This window comes from Astatotilapia calliptera, chromosome 4 (assembly GCF_900246225.1).
Source record: "Astatotilapia calliptera chromosome 4, fAstCal1.2, whole genome shotgun sequence".
Taxonomy (NCBI): domain Eukaryota; kingdom Metazoa; phylum Chordata; class Actinopteri; order Cichliformes; family Cichlidae; genus Astatotilapia; species Astatotilapia calliptera.
In genome coordinates this window covers 20,512,391-20,527,235 of record NC_039305.1, presented here as the reverse complement: position 1 = coordinate 20,527,235, position 14,845 = coordinate 20,512,391, and the positions used below count along the sequence as shown (strand labels likewise).

Genomic DNA, 14,845 nt, shown 5'->3' with positions numbered 1-14,845 from the left:
CAATAACTGAGGAAATGACAAGTATGGTAACTAATATCAAATGTCACGCTGTCAATCCTTTTAAATAATCTGGATAAATTAAAGTAAAATGGCAGTTTATTAGAAACGTAGACAAACACAAATCCAGTGATTCCAGACGGGGCTCTATCAAGTAAATCGAAATATGATTAATGAATGTCTAGTCACATCAGCACATTTTAAACACATTAATGTGCACATAAGAATACTTGAGGACAAAAAGGGGATTCAGAGGTTAATTCTATCTGAAGAACAACAGCGCACGCTGTCTTTACTGTTCTTCGACATGGTTGTCATTAATTAAATCATGCTAAAAAGAAGCCATCATGTCTGTGTTTTCTACACCCCAGACCTTTGAAGGATGTGAGAAGACTAAAAAATTGCTTCTTCCTGTTGAATTTTTCTCGTCATCATAACAAAAGACAGGGCAAAGTAAATGGTACAGATCCTGAGGAAGTAGCAGCCACTTCCTGTTCAGTCAAGCGTGCCCGATAAGACATGGAACAGCCCTTCAGCACCACTGCCTTCTGTTCACTCCACCTCTCCCTAAGTAAAAAGTCCTCCCTGGTCTGGTTGTGACTGCCCTTTCTGGCCTCTGTCCTTGCAGATGTATTGTAGTCTTTCAGCGGTAAACCACCTTCACCCAGGATGGGCTGCAGACCCCCCGGCTTGCTGTTTCTGACTAGCCTGCTACACATCTGTAAGAACCCAGACTGAGGATGAAGGATGTTACTATATTATAAACAAAATCTCCTGATTTTCACCTGATTTTTTTTTTCTTCCACTCTGTGTGACTTACAGGGCATTGTGCTGGAGGACAGGGGTGTAAGTATAACTGCATTACACGCCTGATCTTATAATAACTAGTGCAGACTCCCCGGTGTAGTAGCAGTTACAGTCCTTTCTATATTTAACAAAAAAGCTGTTTTCACACAAAAAGAAATTGATTTGTCACAGGCGATGCTGGGCCATGTTTTAATCACCTTCAATTTGAATAATATGACATTTGAAAGCTTTCAGAAGGCAATACAACTAGGTGCCTATAAAGTTGCCACGATCTTAGAAGACCACCTTTCCTCTGAAATAAAGAAACAACACCCGTGTTTAAAAAATGTAATTCGATTCTGGTGTCTCTGAAGCGTCCTTATTAAAGTGGCACCTTGTTGATTTAAACTTTGAAAGCGCTGGGTCATCATCATTCAAAGCTAGGCTCAGGGTTTGTTATTTACAGCACTTCACATCCCAGAATCCAGATTAACAGCAATTGGCTACCGTGAGGATGTGGAGTGATTGTTTCCACTTCCACTGTGCTGTTGTCGTGGAGGGAAAGCAGAAGTTTGAATGAATCCACATGGTTTTCCAAGGGGATGTAGAGGGTCGGCACTGTTTACTGAGGTGCTTTCCTTCCTCCATCAGTTCCTCTGTGCACCCGACTGATGAGCAGGAAGCACCTTTCCATAGTCTTAACCTGGCGCTTGTGCTGCTGTTTAGGTCTTTTTTTTATGTTTGTTGATTATTTCTTTCCCCTTCATCTTCTGTTTCTGTGTCTGTGTGTGATATTTGTGGACTACAGCATACACCATAGATACTGTTCGCCTCACAATCGAACCCAGGAACGCAGTTCAGACCGGGACAGCAGTGAGGCTACGCTGCCAGGTCAGCGTCAGTCACAGCAACATCCCTAACCTGATACACAGTTTCCAGCTCACACGGGACGATGTTCCTATCTACACCAACAACGCCACGGAAGACACGGTCGAGTATAAGATCAACCCAGCCAGAGCTGCCGACTCTGGAAATTATGAATGTCGAGTCTCAGTCAAGAACAAGGCCAAAGCCAGCAACAGCCAGAAACTGGATGTGAAAGGTACAGTTACATTTACAAGTAAAGGTCTGGAGATTATTCTAAGTGTGACATTTGCATTTGGAAACTGTTTTTGTAAAGCCACAAAATGCAATCAAAGGAGCTCTCAGCACAAACAAAGCTTATCATCTTTTCTTTGCACAAAATGTATTCATCAAGGAGAATCAGAGCAGAAGGAACGCCTAAATTATCAGTTTTTCAGCGTGAACAAAAAAAAAGTGTGCAATCGTGGATGATCTCAGAATTTTTTCTGTGTTAAAAACAAAAAGCCTGCAGCGGCGGAGCCAATCAGCTTATCTCAGCATAATCACGCTTTTAAAGTTTACTGAAGACAAAATTGAAAAGAAGGAAGGAAACCACAACAAGAGGAGGCAGCTGCAGTAAAGGCCAACTCCTAAGAAGGAAGCCCATTTCAGGCGGGAGCTGCCTGTCCAGCGTCCAATTACATTTGAGCCCTTAAAAACTGGCAGCTGTTTAGGGAAACTGTCGCACTTTCTACACATTTTATATGAAATGAGTTCAACATCTGAATCTTGATTGTTTGATGTCACACATATCCAATATTTTGTCTAAAATTGAGCAAATTTTCTAATATTTCTGGATCTAACTACATATGCACTATATTATTATATATATTATTTGAACTATAATATGAAAGCAATATGAATAGTAGGTTCACATCTGTAGTAATGTGGTTGTTTTGCTTTGCTTATTTTTTATGACTATAAATAATAAGATATATACTCCAAAAATATTTTGCGGCCCCAGACTTTTTTCAGTTTGTCACCAAATTTGTGAGCTACAATCACACACTGGCTAATGAATGTCTTCCCTCAATTGTATTTTGGCAGTAGAGCTTCTCACGTCCAAGTGCATGTCTCGTACCCCCTTTTCTTCCTGCCTGGCAGCTCCATCTTCAACATCCCTTGTCCTCCTCTGCAGATGCTCAAGCCTTTGGAGCCTTTATTCGCTAACTTTGTCCAACATTTGGAGAAACTAATATACTTAATATACCTGAATGTGCTTTTCAGGCTTGCAGACCCCGACCCTGCATTTGACTACTTCATCGCCCTATGAGAACGAGGAGTTTAAAGCCACCTGCAGTGCTCCAGAGGAGAAAGGACCCCTTATTTTCCAGTTTTACCAGAGCTTTAAGACCGGATCCCCTGAGGTCATAAAGCAGCTGTCACAGGGGGGCAACTCATCAACGGCTACACTGAGACTGAGTCACATCGGAAACTGTATCCTCTACTGTGACTATGAAATCCGTTTGGTTTCCGGGAACCAAAAGTCTAACAGTAGCAAAAAGGTTGAACTCATAGTCAAAGGTGAGTCGATCGAATGTTGTTATGTCACAATGAAAAGCTCTGAGTGCCTATGGAGGAGTGTGTCTGACTATTCTGGATTTTGTCTTGTAGCACTCCACATCGCCCCCATCATAAATATACTTCCCTCCAATAGTCTCTCTGAGGGTGATATAATTGAAGTGGTCTGCAGAGTTGTCAATCCTCCGAGCAACACTGAAGTGTTCTTGACAAAAGACAAAGTGATCCTCAAGCAGGTCAGAGCTGCAGCCCTGAGTCATAAATTCACTGTACGAGAGGATGACTCTGGAGAGCTTGTGTGCAAAGCAGAGTGGGGCAGCGTGCAGAAAGAAACCTCGCGCAGAATCACAGTCAGATGTAAGCATCAATTACTCTGAATTTTTCAAACATGGCATCATTTTTTTTCATCTTATCAAATTAAATCGAATCAAAAATAATATATATGTACACATAAAGATTGTATGAATCCTTAATTTTTGCTCTCTAATCCCAACAGCGCTGTTTTCAAAGCCACAGCTGACTGTGGAGCCCACAGACATATTTGAAGGAGACCACTTCAAATTGACCTGCTCTGTTAGCATTCTTGATTCCAGTAAGATCAACAATGAAACCATGCAGTACTCCATCTTCAAAGATAACACTGAAGTCGCAAATACTGCCACGTATATGACTGTGGCACAACTTTCTGCAAGTGGCAACTACACCTGTAATGCCACGTCTGATTCTCTGACACGCACTATTGTGAAGGAGAGCCAAAAACATTTCGTCAAGGTCAAAGGTGAGTTTAATCCAACCGAAGTTTTGCTGTTGTCACAATAAAGATGTGGGACATGTTTCACTTTGTTAGCCATGCACGTAATGTGTCAGCCTGTTGGTCCGTTTATTCTGTTGGTTTAGGCTTAAGTGTTACATTCAACATCTATTTAGAAGAAATTTGGAGACATTTCTGAAAATTCTGTGAAAAAAAAAATGGATTCACTCCTCTGATGACACCATTAGCCATTTTCGCACAGAGGTGCATCTAGGAATGCAAACACCTGACTCAGTCAGATCACACTGACTGACCTTTTCTTAAACCAAACTGAGTATCATCTGTAGAGAGAACGTGCGGGAATCAGACCCTGTCCTGATCTATGCAACAGGTGAGAAACCTCCTCCTAAAATAGTGCACAGTTCAGTGTGTGCAGAGTATGAAAACAACTATCAGGTCTATTTTTGTATTGAAGAAAAAGGTCATGAGATTCCCATCATCCTCAACTGTACTTTGTGTTTTGTTTCAGATCACACTTGTTAACACACTATACGGTGATGGGGAACTAGCATAAGAGGATGAGCGTATTGGCATTTACCTGGAAGCCTTACAGTGCAGCATCAGAGTTCCCAGCATGGCTGTAGACTCACAGTCTGGTTTAATGCTATCTTATTCTCCATTCCCAGTTCCTGTTTCAGAGCCTGTGCTGTCTGTGGTGGGAGGTACGCTGTTTCTGGGAAAGCCCTTCCAGTTGAGTTGTTACAGTCAGAGAGGCACTCTGCCCATCAAGTACACCCTGTATCAACCTAGTAAACCAATCGACATAAAAGTTGTGAGCAAGCGCGGTGAAAAGGCTATCTTCAACCTCACATCCATCACCCAAATATCGGACATAAAAAACATTCTTTGCCATGCAAAAAACAGTCAACTAAAGCCTCCCAAGGTGGGAACAGGAGAGCAACTACTAAAATCGTCCGACATCATAGGTTTGTTGGACTGATGACCATGAAATGAATAAAACTGATATAAAACATGTTGAACCCAAGTCTAACACGTTTTTTTTTTCCTCTGTGAAGAACCTGTGTCAAAACCACACTTGACCACTGAGCCCAGGATGGAGGACATCTCTGAGGGTTACAACATGACTCTTGTCTGCTCTGTTCAGAGAGGTAGTTTTCCCATTAACTTTACCTGGTACAGTCTGGGAAAAGGTTTCCTTGATTCTAAGACCTCCAGGAAACTGAAAGAATCTCACAGCATCAGCAATGTCAAAGGAGATCATGCTGGAGGATACTTCTGTGAGTGCACAAACCCAGCTGCAGAGCCCAAGCAAAGTGCCATCATCATAATTGGAGGTGTGTGTTTTATCTTCAGTTAAATGTGTGTGTGTGTGTGTGGGGGGGGGGGGGGGGGGGGGGTTAACATCAGCTGGACTTTAAAGATATGTGATGTTGAAAAGTGAGGACATTCATGCTATTATGAGTGCGCTCGCTTCCTCCTGCGTTATCAACAAGCAACCAATTCGAAGCAATAAAATTGTCGTTCTTCACAACCACTGACAGATTTTGAAGTTAACAGTATGGTTGTTTTTAATTAATATATATTCCTCTCTATTAAAATAAGTCTTTTATTAACATGTTTTCAATTAAATTAAATGCATTTTATTTATATAGTGCCAAATCTTAATTGTCACCTCAAGACGCTTTATATTGCAAGGTATTGTAAGGTAACTCCTCTACAATAATACGGAGAAAAGCGCAACAATCAGACGATCCGTGGTCAGCAAGCAATAGTGGGAAGGAAAAACTCATCTGCTTAGTTAGGGGTGAGGAAGACAGGACACAAGACATGCTGTGGAAAGATTAGGAATGACTAGTGAAAAGAGGTAAGTAAAGAAGAAACATGGTGTCATTGGGAAACCCCCAGCAGACTAAGCCTATTGGAGTGTAGCAAAGACAATAAACTCTTTTTTTTTTCTGAATTCAGAAGCAGGAAATTAGAAGTCATCTGGAACTTTATATGCATAAGATTTTCCTTCAGTTTTACTAATTGGAGTGTGTTATCTGGTTTCAGTAGATAGAGTTGGGTATCATCTGTATACCAATGAAAATGCATGCTGTGCCTTTAATAGTACTGTCTAAAGAAAGCCTGTATAATGTCATTAGAATTACAGGCCTAACAGGACAAGCATGGAGATGAGTCCACTATCCGAGGCCATAAAAAGATCATTCTTAACTTTCTCCAGCGTTCTTTACTTTCCTTCTTGTTATTGTGGAAACAATGCACCGTCATTCAATTCAATGTTATTTATATAGGGCCAAATCACAACAACAGTTGCCTCAGTAGTTTTTTAATGTCTCCAATTGTATTTCAGCTGTACATGCTATCGTTGTTTTGACACTGAATACTGTGTTAGCTGTTTATGGATACAGTTTGCTATGAAATACTTAAGAAATCTAAAATAGCTGCTGGAATTTCTATTCATTTACACTAAGAGTAGCCTGAGAACTTATTGTACAATAAGTTCTTAGGCTACTCTTAAATTCATCTTAATTTCTTCTTCATGTTATCAAGTGGTAAATAATAATCTAAATATATCTAAGAAATAACTACAACGTTTGAACATATGAAGTCAAAAATAATAAATAAATGCTTAAATTATTTTCATTGGGGATAAAATGAGTTGCAGTGCTATGCAAGTCTTGAGCCACCTCTCATTTCTTTATGTTTTGCAAGGAAATGGGAAATAGGTTCAATTATTTCCAAAAGATGTACAAACATATATGCAAATACATAATGTAAGGCAAAAGCAGAAGCAAAAGGAAATTTCCCACGCGTGGGACTAATAAAGGTTATCTTATCGTATCTTTTTGAAATACATTCAAAGCTTAGGGCGTCCGGGATCATTGTCATGCTGAAAAACAGAGCTGTTTCCAGTCAGAGGCTGTTCACACTGCATTACATGGTGGATCAAAATGTTTTCTGTGTTCATAATTTCATCAGTTTTAGTCCCAGTATTATTGATCCCCAACACCACTGGCTAAAATGCAACCCCGACACCATCATAGATCCTTCACTGTATTTTACAGATAGCTGTAGACAGTCACTGTGGCTTTCCTCAGCCGTTTTTCACTGTTTCCCTTCCTTGAGAATGGGAAGCAGGGAGTCACCCTTCCACTTAAATCATTTCTGATGAGGCTTCAGTAAGCAGTAGATGAGTTAACTGAAGCCTCATCAGAAATTTCAGATTTTTTTCTGTTTCTTAAAGACATGAATTTCAGATACTGTTCTTCTGCTGTGCTCCAATTGTCCAGTTTCCTAATTTTTTAAGGATAGGGTGCTAAACTTCACATCTGATATGAATATATAAATAAATAAATTGATTATGCACCTGTACATGCACTCATGTGTGACATTTAAACAACTTTAAGCCAAAATGAGGTTTTGTGAGTCCATTTTATTGCTGTGTTTTGTAACTAAGTAATGACTTTAGTCACATGTATTCTGCAGTGAAGATGGCTGGCTGGAAGAAAGGTCTTATTGCAGTCTTTTGCCTCCTCTTCGTAATGGCCATCATCCTCTTTCTTTTCTACAAAAAGCGTCTCCCCAAATTAAAGAAAAGACGCACCGGCACCCTATCAGTGTAAGTAGCATTTCTCGTGTTCTTATCAGTATGTTAAAGGTTAGTTACCAGAGTATGGTTCCCATACATCCTCCTGTTGAACATACTTTGTGTTCACTTTGTTTTAGGAAGGCAGCCAGCACCAAAGTAGAGCGAATGAGCCTCACCCAGGCAGAGGTCAACGAAGCCGCAAATGGTACAGCTCCTTATGCTGATGCAGTTTCATTTAGCACCAAAACACAGTCTTCTCAAGGCGCTTTATTTTGTAAAGTAATAACTATACAATAATATAGAGAAAACACCAAGAATCCTAACATAAAATTATCCTAAATATATATTAAACATGTGTTGTCTTGACTGATTTTGATGTTAAAGCAGGAGAATGTATCAGTTACATCACTGAGATTTGTGCCATGTTTATTCTCCCTGTGCAGCAACTCCAGGCATGATGGGGAAAAGTATTTGGAGTGAACATGTATCAGGCTCGGGTATGTAAAGTACTTATTTATTGGTAGCAACTCATGAAATCTCATGAAGATTCAAAGTCAACAATACTTTAATTCAAAAGGTTTGTTTCCCGTCACATAAATCTAAAGTTTGTCCAGTAAGTGTGCTTTTCTGGGCTTTTTTGTCTCTTTTTAATGAGGAAACATCTCACCCGGTGAGACAGAATGATTAATCAATGTGTTTCTGATTTCTTTTAGAGAAAAACTGAGATCATTGGCACAAAAAAATAAGTTATACCACGTCAGCTACTCAGACATTGTTGACTTTTCTCTCTTAATGCTGTTTTTGAAAAAGAAAATAGCAAAAGAACATATCTTTGTCATTAAATATCATGTCATACTATTTTTTTAAATAAAAATAATGAAATATTCCAATATGCAAGTAATTTAAGTTTGCTCATTTCACTGTGTTGCAGAGTCTGATGACAACTGTAGTGCAAACACTCTAGAAAAGCCAGAAATTCAGTACAAAGAGGATCAGCTGCGACAGGCAGATCCCAGCAGAGGTGAAAGATTATTTCTGAATTTTAATAAGTTGTAATTTGACTTTTTAAAGCTCAGTCTAAAATATTATATCTGTTCCATGTCAGTTCCGGTGAAACAGGGCACAGACACAGTACACGGTGAAGTACGCAACTCCCAGCAAGGTACGACTAACATCCTGCTCCTCACACAGACCCCTTTTCTACTACACGGTGAGAGAAATCAGGTCATTAGATTAAGAAAAAAAACGCTAGCAACAGGAAACAGGATCAACCCCAACTGTAAACATCTGCATTGTTACTGAAAGAATGTACCATTAAAACAGAAGGGCCAGTCCCTAGGTGTCCACTTCCTGCTTTCGTCAAAGAGCACTTCCTGTTGTTGCAACAGACTCATACAATGCTTGCATCTGTTAAGGCTAAGTAAGCAAAGTGCTTGATTGTTTGAAATTTATTGTCCATTGTTCAGTTCGGCTCCTAATAATATAATATTACTTAATGAGTGATACAGCACAATTCAGCTCAGTTTTATTTATACACCACCACATCCTAAGTTAAGTCATCTCAGGGCACTTTACATAATCCGAGTTAAGAACTTAATGTATTATATGGAGAAAGCAAATGATCTGGAGTGAAGGGTTTTTGTGCATGTGTCTCAGGAAGCAGCTTGTCTAAAAAGACATGAGCTTATGAGAATGATCAGTATGAATGTGTCGGATGTGATAAGCTGCCTGTTTCCTGGGAATAGAGAGCTGTTCATGGGAGTGCTGGAAACTAAAACAGCCCTCATTTAATCCTCACACACCTTTTGTTTCCTGAGCTTGTCCTCTGGCTTTGTTTTTGCAGGTGTTCAAGAGCTGGCTGATGCTGTAAGTGTGAACACGTCATGCACATACACATACTACCAAGAGCTGCACGCACACACACACTCATGACTGTATTGTGCCTTTGCTCCGAGAAACATCTCACAGACAGAAACTGTACAATAAGTGGAAACCCAGTGGAGACACTTTTTATTGTTTGTAGAAAGGTAACTTAAAGGGTTGCATTTCATGTAATATAAAATTTGCAGGAAAAAAGCATCTAATGTAGCTGAGTAAAAGGCTCCAAATTTGCTCATCACATTGAGTTAACTCATTAGGAGTAATATGATAGCAGCTCTCAAACCTCCTCCATCCTTCTGGAGGAGCTCTCCAGAGTTTGTAGAAACAATCCTGATGAATGTCTCATGTTATCGCTGTATCAACTGAGAAATAATAATCTTAATAAGTAAAATCACTAAACAGTACCGCACGTACAGTCAGCATTTAACTCAGTGAGCCAATGAAAATAATCGTTCATACAACCTTCGTGTTTCAACAGGCATCTGTGGAATATGCAGAACTGAATCATGATACCAATCACCAAAGCGACCCCAGTGACCACGGTTACCACAGTGACCCCAGTAACCATGGTTACCACATCGCCAATGATGACCAGCCAAATGACAATAGTGTTAGCATTAACTGCGCTAACAACGAGGAATGAAACCCTGACCAGATACCACTTTGTTTACCAATATTTGTTCCCGTATTTATCCAGCTTGTTCATGTGGCTCAGTCTTTGTGCTCATATGTTTTTTATCATGCTTTGGAAAAACAATCCACACTGTACATGTACTTGCTTTGTCCTTGTTGGCTAAATACATGGTTTTGTTAAATAAGTCTCTCTATTTTTGTCAATTTTTTTAATGAAAGAAGAAAACACATTCAGATGTGCGTCTTTTGAACTGTAAAGAGGTGTTTCTCATCAGCTGAGCAGGGTCCTTGAACTCTTCAGTTGTCTGGTTTGGAGTACATTCGGTCTTCACTGCTGTTTGCACATCAGTGATTCCAGATTGAAGCACTAGAGGGCAGACTTCAGGCGGCAGCGCTGCGTGGAAACTCAGTGCCATCTGGCTGTGATCCGCTTGAATGTGAGAGAGGCTTTCACTGTTGCCTCCACATCAGGAGATATCAGTTTCATTTTCCATTATCTAAGATTTAATTGGAATGATATAACATGAATCTATTCAAGGTCTCCATACAGCTGATATGTTTTTTTAGGTCAGTCATCTTATTAACACTGTGGGAAGTTATGCAAATGCCCAAGGCTTTGTTGAGAGCACAGCAGAAACAAAGCATGCATGCAGTATGCATTGCGGTGTTTGGACTCTAGTATTTGGAATAAGCTGTTAATTTATTTTTCACTCCTGGAAGAAAATAATGAGAGTCAATATCACTTTTGGAGCTTTTGTTTCAGCTTTTGAAAGCGCAAACAAATTTATTAAAAACAGAAAAAGGAGAAACATTAAAAAAGTTTATATTTATTTAATCATAATTTACTGTGATTTGGGATGGTATTAATAAATGCCATGATTAATTCATTACTTCATACCTGACACGATGGCTCTGCAAACAGATTAAACTCAGTATGTTATGTTCCTCCTTGTTTTCTGTTATCAAGCTTGTTACAATGGTAGTTGCTCTTGTTAAACACGGCCAAAGTTTCAAATAAGGAGGTCAGTGTATGTTCAAGTAATCCCTTTATTCTAGAGCTCAGGCTTCAGGCTGCCAATCAAAAGAAAGCTGGATTACAGGAAGGGTCAACAGAGCTAAAACACCTTCCCGTGAGGCACGATCTGATATCCTCGTGTTGGTGTTGTTCCCAGATCATCATACTAAATGTTGTTCCAGGATCAACATTGCAAGTGACCAATCAGAATGTTGTGACGTCATACTTTTGCGACTTCGGGAAAAACCAGCGTAAAACAAAAAACTGTACTTAAGCTGCGAGAAACCGCCTCTGTCCGCCGATCAACGGACCCTGACCCTGACCCTAACCGTAACCCTTTAATAAACAGTAAGCAGAATTGATATTGTCCTTGCAACATTGGAATTTCATAAATGCACGAATGGCTTGGTGCGCAAAAGAATAACGTCACAACAATGTGATTGGTCACTTGCAATGTTGAACCTGGAACAACATTTTCATGATGGTCTGGGAACAACACCAACACGAGGATATCAGATCATCCTTGTGTTTTGTGGAAGCCACGATGTTACTCCACCACATAAAATGTGTTTATAGATAATCCTGAAATGATCAATAACAGACATCTGTGAATTATTAATTAAACATGAACTTAATGTAGCCAGATGGGCTACGCGCCTTCCGTTGTTTTTCTTCTCTCATTCTCTCTCTCTCTCGCTCGCTCTACCACCCTCGCTCTCTTTCCACTGCACTCGCTCCTTGTATCAGGTGATCGGGTTAATTGGGAACCCACCTGCACATTGATTGCAGGGTGGCGCTAGCCTGTATAAAGCTAAGCCGATGTCTTGTTGGATTAATTCCTCCCGAGCTTCTGGTACGATACAGCAGTAAATGCTGGAGTACTGCGACGGATTGATCAGCAAGAGCCGATTATACGACAGCTACAGGTATGCTCTCGCTTAACCTTGGATTCCCTCCGAATACTGGAATTGGTGTTAATATCCTTTTCCGGCCTGTTGTAGCGCAGCAGTCTGTTTAATTCTGCCATTGCGGAGAGAGGTGTTCGTGGTATCTCCACCAATGAGAGTATAGTGCCTCCGGTCCTGGGGTAAGCTGTTAGAACTACTTTTATTAGCATTCATAGCTATAAGAGTTTAAGGTTACACTTATCTGTTTCAGGGTTCACTACTGTACTCACCTCTCCATGGTAAATTGTCCAACCTAAATTGGAAGAGTGGACTGCCTTCTCAGTTGCTGTTGTGAACTCCTCCTTGGTGGAGTCTGCTGTCTTGTCTCGTTTTGTCTTATCTTGTTTTTATTAAGTAGGCTTACCTTTTTTTGGGTTCGCCTGGTGTTCTATTTTACCCTGGACTGTTGCTCGTACCCACACTTCTGTGATCGGGCTGAAGTGATTCTCTGCCCGAGTGTCGTGCTGGGACTCTAAATCGCCTGGGTGGCCGGTCTCAGCCGGTGGGGAGCCAGACCGGCCTACGCCTGAGAATAATTATTACCAGCACGAGTGGTAGTTTGACCCGTGGGGAATAAGCCTTGTGTGTGTGTGTGTGTGTGTGATTTCTTTTATTAAAGTTATTAACGTGTGTTTTAGTCTTTTTATGATTTGTAGCGAGCCTGACGCTCAGTGTCCTTTTATTCTTTTAACATACTTTTCTGTGTTTTATTTCAGTGAAGGAGGACGAGCCAGTGGCCCTGGGACCTCAGGTGGTGGGTCGTTTTCACACTTTCTTTTGTACAGCACTGGGTGGTCTGTAGTGATTCTTTTGGTGTGATTTTCTTTTGGTTCCACGGCTGCTGGTAAGTCAAAGTTCCACGATTGTTTATTTTTACTGTAGGACACTGTCAATAATGATGCTACATCTTGACTTTTAATATTTTATTTATAAAATATTATTTATAATATTTTATTTATTTCTATAAATAAAACTGTTTTAATATTGGAAGCCAACCTGCCTCAGTGTGCATCCTTGAATCTGTGCGGTCTTCTTTTATTCCTTTTATTTATTTTTCTTAAATATATTTCCTGGGGGTGTGATTCCCCTAGGTGGCGTTGTCAAGTTTATTTATTTTGTTCATAACCCCGCCGACCACTTGGTCACATACTTGGTGCTGTCGACAGGATGCACGTTTGAGGTAGATGTTTGGTTTTGTAAATTGTTTTATTTTTTTGCAACGAGTCTAGTTCACCTGTTTGAAGGCCCTATTTGTTTTAGAGTGTGATTATAGACAAGACAGCAGTATCCAGGTAGAAGGAAGAGTAATAGGATTTTAGCACCTTGCTGATTTAATTTTCTCTTTTTTTGGGGTCAAAATTTATTATGGAGGAAGAATTGCAGCAACTTAGAGACTTGGTAGCGCAGTTAAGGGCAGATAATGAGCAATTGCGCCGGGATGGGGGCGCTGTGCTCGAGTCTGGTGGCGGGGCCGCGTCGTCCTCTTTCGTACCAGCTGGTTGCATACCAAATGTTGGTAGCCAGGCCGCCGTTACAGAGCGTCTGGTGGTGGTGCCTAGGGACCGTAAATGTCCCATGTTCAGTGGTAGAACAGGCATCAATATAGCTGAATGGGTCGAAGAGGTTCAAGCATGCATGCGTGCCCGGCACCTGTCTGTTGCTGATCAAGCTTTCTTTATTTTTGACCATTTAGAGGGAGAAGCAAGGGAGGAGATCAAATTTCGCCCTAATTTAGAGCGAGGGGATCCTGCTCGGGTGTTGACCATTTTAAAGGAACTGTATGGCAATGCGCAGTCCTATGTCACTCTGCAGCAGGCTTTCTTTTCGAGGAGACAACGGGAGGAAGAGACTTTGCAGGAGTTTTCCTTAGCGCTAATGGCTCTGATGGAGCAAGTAAAACAAAGTGCACCTGATGGTATGCGTAACGCAGAGGTGCTGCTCCGAGACCAATTTGTAGAACATGTTGTTGATAGTGGTCTCCGCAGAGAGCTTAAACAATACGTTCGCCGTGTGCCCACTGCCACCTTGTTAGAGGTGCGCGGGGAAGCAATTAGATGGGAAAGAGAAGGGTTTTCAGGCGGTGTTCGCGACCGTGGCTATTCTCAACCATCGGCATATGGTTTTCAGTGTGGAGTGCACACTAGCCCTAGGTTCGCTCCTGTTGGTACACCCGAGTCCGAGTGGCGTGAGCTAAAGGAACTCCTAAAGCGCCAACAAGAGCAGTTAAATCAGCTCACTGAGACAGTGGCTTCTTTACAGAACCCCCGAAGAAGTGTTCGGCCTTCACGGGCTGGCTCGGTGATTTGTCGCCGGTGTCAGCAGCCAGGACACTTTGCTAGGGAGTGCACTGGGGAGCGGGCTTCACGCCGCCCTAGAGCAGGTTCTGATTCAGGCCCTCCTTACGCCGCAGTTGGCAATCATCTTCCCGCTACCCAGTCGGAAAACTAACGCCATCTGTGCTGCAGAGTCACAGTTCAGGTGGGGAGTTCACTGGCTCACAGAAAGATAGGATTGGCAGGCTAATTTCATCGTGTCCAAAGATGGATGTGCTTATTAGTGGGGTAACTGTCCCTTGTTTGGTGGATACTGGGTCCATGGTTTCCACCATCACAGAAAGTTTCTTTTTGGCACATTTTGCCCCTTGGGGACAAGAACGCCTTCAGTCATGTCATTGGCTACAGCTTCGGGCTGCCAATGGGCTTGCCATCCCTTACATTGGCTATTTGGAGCTCAGTGTACTCCTGTGTGGCAAGGAAATGCCCTCTTGTGGAATCCTTATAGTGAAGGACCCTCCTGGG

The 14,845-nt window shown here is 41.2% G+C and overlaps 1 protein-coding gene across 1 annotated transcript; it reads left to right on the top strand.

Moving 5' to 3' along the window:
* The first annotated feature begins 553 nt into the window (after positions 1-553).
* Positions 554-10,271, top strand: pecam1a (platelet and endothelial cell adhesion molecule 1a). Its single transcript, XM_026165372.1, has 15 exons — positions 554-718; positions 820-843; positions 1,592-1,885; positions 2,914-3,210; positions 3,301-3,564; positions 3,704-3,985; positions 4,645-4,944; positions 5,035-5,313; positions 7,469-7,601; positions 7,709-7,776; positions 8,015-8,068; positions 8,503-8,592; positions 8,677-8,733; positions 9,415-9,437; positions 9,931-10,271. Exons 1-15 carry the CDS (start codon positions 667-669, stop codon positions 10,093-10,095), a joined length of 2,382 nt encoding a protein of 793 aa, XP_026021157.1. The 5' UTR covers positions 554-666; the 3' UTR covers positions 10,096-10,271.
* The last annotated feature ends 4,574 nt before the right edge of the window (positions 10,272-14,845 follow it).